This window comes from Chironomus tepperi, unplaced genomic scaffold (assembly GCF_022539635.2).
Source record: "Chironomus tepperi strain 1889 unplaced genomic scaffold, CSIRO-AGI_Ctep_v1 contig_461, whole genome shotgun sequence".
In the NCBI taxonomy this organism is placed as follows: domain Eukaryota; kingdom Metazoa; phylum Arthropoda; class Insecta; order Diptera; family Chironomidae; genus Chironomus; species Chironomus tepperi.
This window is the reverse complement of record NW_027226583.1, coordinates 5,219-10,857: the sequence shown is the minus strand read 5'-3', so window position 1 is coordinate 10,857 and position 5,639 is coordinate 5,219. Positions and strand designations below refer to the sequence as shown.

The 5,639-nt window shown below is 27.6% G+C and overlaps 1 protein-coding gene across 1 annotated transcript; it reads right to left on the bottom strand.

Moving 5' to 3' along the window:
- Positions 1 to 2,067: 2,067 nt before the first annotated feature.
- Positions 2,068 to 5,363, bottom strand: LOC139099102 (centrosomal and chromosomal factor-like). The gene is given in 2 exon segments (XM_070651502.1): positions 2,068 to 2,762; positions 2,765 to 5,363. Coding segments are annotated over 2 exon segments (1,815 nt in total). The 5' UTR covers positions 4,106 to 5,363; the 3' UTR covers positions 2,068 to 2,288.
- Between the last annotated feature and the right edge of the window lie 276 nt (positions 5,364 to 5,639).

Sequence of the window (5,639 nt, the reverse complement as noted above, 5' to 3'; positions counted from 1 at the left end):
CATACCTTACCATGACCCCCCTTGACCCCCCTCGATGGAGGACACCCCAAAAAAAACATCAAATTACACTCCAATCTTCAACGACATCAACCCATAAATATGCTATATATATTTTTCTTACGAATTCATTGATCAACTACAATCCTCAATAATGATTACTCGTCTTATTTCGTACGTGTATTTAGTTCATTAAAGATTAGACATAAAAATATTAGAATAAGAAGATTTTTTTTTTTTCATTTTTTTCATTCAAAAAAAGAAAAAAAAGAGAGAAAAAAAAATTTCACAACAAATAAATAAAAAATAAAAAAAAAAAGTTTTATAAATTTTATGTCGAAATTTGAAAAATGAAGAATTAATTTTAATTAATTACAATATAATGTGTACATGTCACATGTTCTCAAATATACAATACATATACATACATACAAAAAAAATATGTTTTTTTTTTAATTAAATTCTTTTTTCTTCTTCTTGTTTCGAATAAATCTATAAATATATATATATGCAATGTTAATGAATATTAATATATATGCGGGATCTAACTTTTTTATTGAGAATGATAATCATCAATCTAATGAACATAACAGATTCATATTTTTTTTATCTCTTACGTCGCGATTTTCTATTTTTAAAAAATAATAAATTTTTTTATATTTTTTTTTTTTTTTCACTTCCCATTCTCTTGTTGTTCCGTGCGAGGGATGCCGCAAAACAGAAATAAAAAAAAAAATATTAATAAATTTTAATGAATTATCGCGAAATGAAATGGAATTCTTTTTTTTAGTACACAAAAAATTTATCATTGATATTTGCAGTTTTTGACTTATTGAGAAAATAAAAATAAATTTAAAAAAATTAATTTCACTTCCCACTTGTAATAAATCAAAAAATTAAATTGAGGAGATTAGAGGCGGATGGGAAATTGTTAATCTTAAAACTTGTTGTTGTTGTTTTATTCTGTGAATGAGATAAGTTTTTTAAATTTTGAGAAAAATAATTGCTTTTTTGAATGAGTGAGGTTAAGGAATATATTTTTTTGTAGGTCAGATTTTTTGGTATTTTTTTAAAAAATGTTGGAATTGAAATTAAAATTGATTTGAATTTTTTAATTTTTTTTAACTTTTAAATTGCCAGAATTAAGAGTTTTAAAATTCTTAATTAGATTACACTTTCAAATTTCAAAATTCATTGTAAATTTGAATAAAATTGAATTAAATTGATTTGAAATTGATTTTTGAATTAGATTTAAAATTCAAATTTCACAAAATAGTCAATTTAAATCAATCTATCTATTGTTTAGTTGGTTGATTTGATTTATTTTTAATTTCAAAGAATTTATTAATTTTTCAAATTTTTAAAAAAAAACTTAAATTGAAATTAGAGTCATTTTGCAAGACAATTTGCAATTTTTCTTCAAAAATTATTAAATTTAAGTTTGAAAATCAATAAGATTAATAAATTTATTTTTAAAAAAAACTCATAAATTGCTTTAGTTAGCAATTTAATAAATAGTTTTTAAAAATGCAAATTAATAACTTAATTTTCAAATGCTTTAAAAATTGGAATTCAATTAATGAATTTTTTTAAAAATTATAACTTAATAAATTGAATTTTTAAAAATTGATAAAAAGTTATTTTTCAAAAATGAAGTTAAAAAATTAAATTCTCAAAAATAAACCAAAAAATTCAATTTTTAAAATATAATTCAATTAATGAATTTTTTCAAATTTGAATTCAATTGATGATTTTTTTTTAATTTGAATTAAATTAATAAATTTTTTTCAAATTTAAATATTGAAACTTTTTAACTTTTTCACTCAAAAAAAAAAACACTTTTTGTTTTCTCAATAATTTAATTTTTAATTTTCTCATTCAATCAACCAATTCCCCAAAAATATCAATTTCATACCTCAATAAAATAACAAATAATCCTCAATAAATAAACATTTTTTTTTTCAAAATTCACATTTCATATTCATCTGAATCTATATTATAATTCATGATCATATCTCATTTCCTTTTCACAAAAAAAAAAAAAAAAATTCACATATATATTAACTATACACATAGTAATAAGAAGAAGAAGACTTCCATATAGAACATAGTAGTTAAAAACTCTTTCAAATAGAATAGAAACATAAAAAAAAAGAAATTTAATTAATCAATAAAAAAAGAAAAATATTTTTTCTCTCTTTCTTCCTTTTTTTTTTCATCCAGTTCCGCGGAATCAATTTTTTTTTTCACATATTTAAAAAAAAAAACTATTTTTTTTAAAATTAATTCAATCACACATTGTAGCATGAGACTTGCTGAATTTGTGAGAATGGGCCATTGAGTTGCGGAAAATATGATACACCGGATAAAGCATTGTTGACCGATGGAGCAGTCATATTATTCATCATGTACGGATGCATTCGATGGGTATTGCGATATTGACGACATTTAACTGTTATAACGTTGTTGTTGTTGTTGTTACTCGTATTATTGTTATTATTATTATTCGCATTACTATTGTTATTATTAGAATTATTGTTGTTGTTGCTTAACTTATCACTTTGATGAATATTCTGCTGCTGCTGCTGCTGCTGTTGGGCATAATGAGAATGATGGATAACAGTATTTCCTGATGGTTGACGATTCGTCATACCATTGCTAGTAGTTTTACTATTACTATTACTATTAGAACTATGATTATTATTTGGAATTGAATCAGGACCGGCTTGATGATAATTATTGTTTGGAATGGCAGCCATTGGACTTTTTGTATTGGCCATAGTCCCGTCGATACTAAATTATTAATGTCTGTTGTATTACTATTGTTACTATTACTATAAATACAGCCACCCGATAGCATCGGATCACGATCACGTTTTGTCGTACCGCTCATAAGAACGGATTGTTGTTGACCACTTGTTATACCACGATACATATTATTTGTATTATTATTATTATTATTATTTGTATTAACACCATTACATGATGATGCACCGGCAACGACAACACCATTTGATGATGATACCTTTGATCCAGTCATTTGTAATTGTGAAGGCATCGTTGATGTCTGTTGTTGTTGCTGTTCAGTACCTGATTGATAATCACGTGGTATTGTGGCCATTACAGTCTTATCATCCCATCGTCCGATACCATTGGGTAATGCACCCTCTAAATGGCTCGTCGAATATGAGTTGGCACATGTTGCCGTTAAATGGCGCTTGCCACTCTTCTTATAAGCGTTTTGATTTGGTATATTGACCTTTCCCAACATTGATGCTGATGGGATATTATTTAAATATCGTTCCCAATTTCCACTCGTTTGCATTTGTTGTTGTGTCTGCATTTGTTGTGTGGATATATTGTATTGACTATTTGATTGTTGCTGTTGCTGTTGATGTTGCGCAATTGATGGAAATTGAGCTTGCTGAGAAATGTGAGCCATTTGACGTTGGACATATTCGTCAAGTTGCTGCTGTAAATTCTGATGTTGCAAGCTACTGTTGTGATGACTAATTTGTTGTTGTTGTATGTGACTCTGTTGTTGCTGGTGTGTTGGAATCACATTTTGATTAGACATTAAATGCGCATTTGTTTGATTTTTGGCAGCAATACTACTTGACGTACCAATAACATTTGGACGTCGACTAGATGACGTTGATACAGTCGATGATGATGACACGGATGTCATTTGATTTGATTGAGAACTGCGTAATGATGAATTTGGCATATTATTAATAAATGGACTACGTCTTTGACTCTCCATTTTTCTAAAATAGCATGGATGAATCATTAATAATGGCTCAACACGTCCACCAACTGGTGGCTTTGCCTGATTTGGCAACTCATATTCTACACTGCAGTCCACATGTAATGGTATACTGTAATCTTTTTGAGGTGGCTGTTGTTGTTGTTGTTGCTGTTGCTGCTGCTGTGTTGTTTGAGGTGACTGTTGAGATTGTTGTTGATGTGTCGCGGCCAATATGCTTGCGGCACGATTTGATTGTTGCATTGATGCACCATGCTGAAGATGGTGATGATGATGATGTGACATCGATTGTGAACTAGATAATGACATGTCGTAGTTTGGATAACAAGCTGTCATAGCCATTTTTAATTATTTTTTATATTTTAGTAATCCAAAAAGTGCAGAAGTAATCCACAAATAATTATTTGATATCTTTTTTTTTAGGTCACACACTGACACACGAAATCACAAAAATTTTAACTTTTTTTTTCAATTTTTTCTCAATTTTTTATTTTCACCAAAAGTTGATCATTTTTGGGATTTTTTTTTTGTTTTGCTTCCGTGGCTGAGATTAATTTTTGCACAAAATTTCCGTCGATATTTTTTTCTTTGCAGTATCACTTTATTTATAATTTCTATCTATATTTTTTTTTTTTTGATTAATTTTATATATTTTTTTTGGCACTATAATTAATCCAGATAATAATTTTTTTTTTAGTTGTTGGTGAGTTGCAGTTGGATTGGCTTCTATTCTCTCGAAATGATGATAATCCAAAAAGATATGCTGATTATTTTTTTATGTCTCGAAGGGCAAATTTCACATTTAAAAAAATTCACACAATTTTTTTTTGCTCTGCTTTAAATTTTTTTTAAATTTCTTTTTTTTTGCTCACATTTCAAAAAATTTTCATCAATTTTTTAAATTCTTTCACTAAACTAATACACGTAACCAGTAACCAGGAACATTAATCCAAAAGGTGGTTGATTTTTTATGTTTTTTTTTTTGTGGTAATTTTTTTATATGTACACACTAGAATCCTTACTTAGTAGCTCTGTCTCGGTCGTAGAAAATGAAATTAACTTGCTGGTGCAATTTTTAGGACCAAAAGTCGTGTTGGCTTAAAGAACTCAGTCTTTTGTTTGAACGAGAATAAAAATTTGATTTTTTTTTATTTTATTTTATTTTTCCTTTAATTTTTTTCTATATTTTTTTGCACACACATTCACAAGCGTAAAGACTCTTTAGATTTATCGATTTTTTTTCCAGCTGTTCGTATCCTTTTTTTTTCATCCGAAAAGTACCGAATATGGATTTTTTTTTTCAGTCTTCTTATTTTTTTTCACTTAAAGTTCACGCGACTTCCTTTTTTTTTGCGTACTTAAATTATTGTTTCTTCATATCACTGCTATATAGACGAGCTCTAGTTTAGCTCCTCGTATATAAAATTTGAAATTTTTTTGTTTTAATTCTTTTTTAGGTAAAAAAAATATTTTTTTTCTCTCTTCTTCTTTCCTTTTCTTTTCTTCTTTTTTTTTTTGACTGTCTTGTATTTTATTATATTATATTCAGGAAAAACGATACACTCTCTTGGAGGATTGAACCTCTACTGACTCTGCTCGATGGTACGAAGCGAATGACACACAAGAAAGAAAGATGCAATATGGTTTCAGTGAGAATTACTCTCTCGGCTCTCACGACGGTCTCTCACGTGTATGGACATGAAATTTGTGAATGTATTTGTAGGAAATTCCCTATAAAAATTTTTTTCTTTATAAAATCGAGGAACATATGACGTTTTTGTGAGTTGTATGCGTTCATTGAACTCTCACTAATACTAGTTTGATGCTAATTGATCAGATGTGCTTGAGAGTTGATTCTAATGCGGTCGGCGAGGGT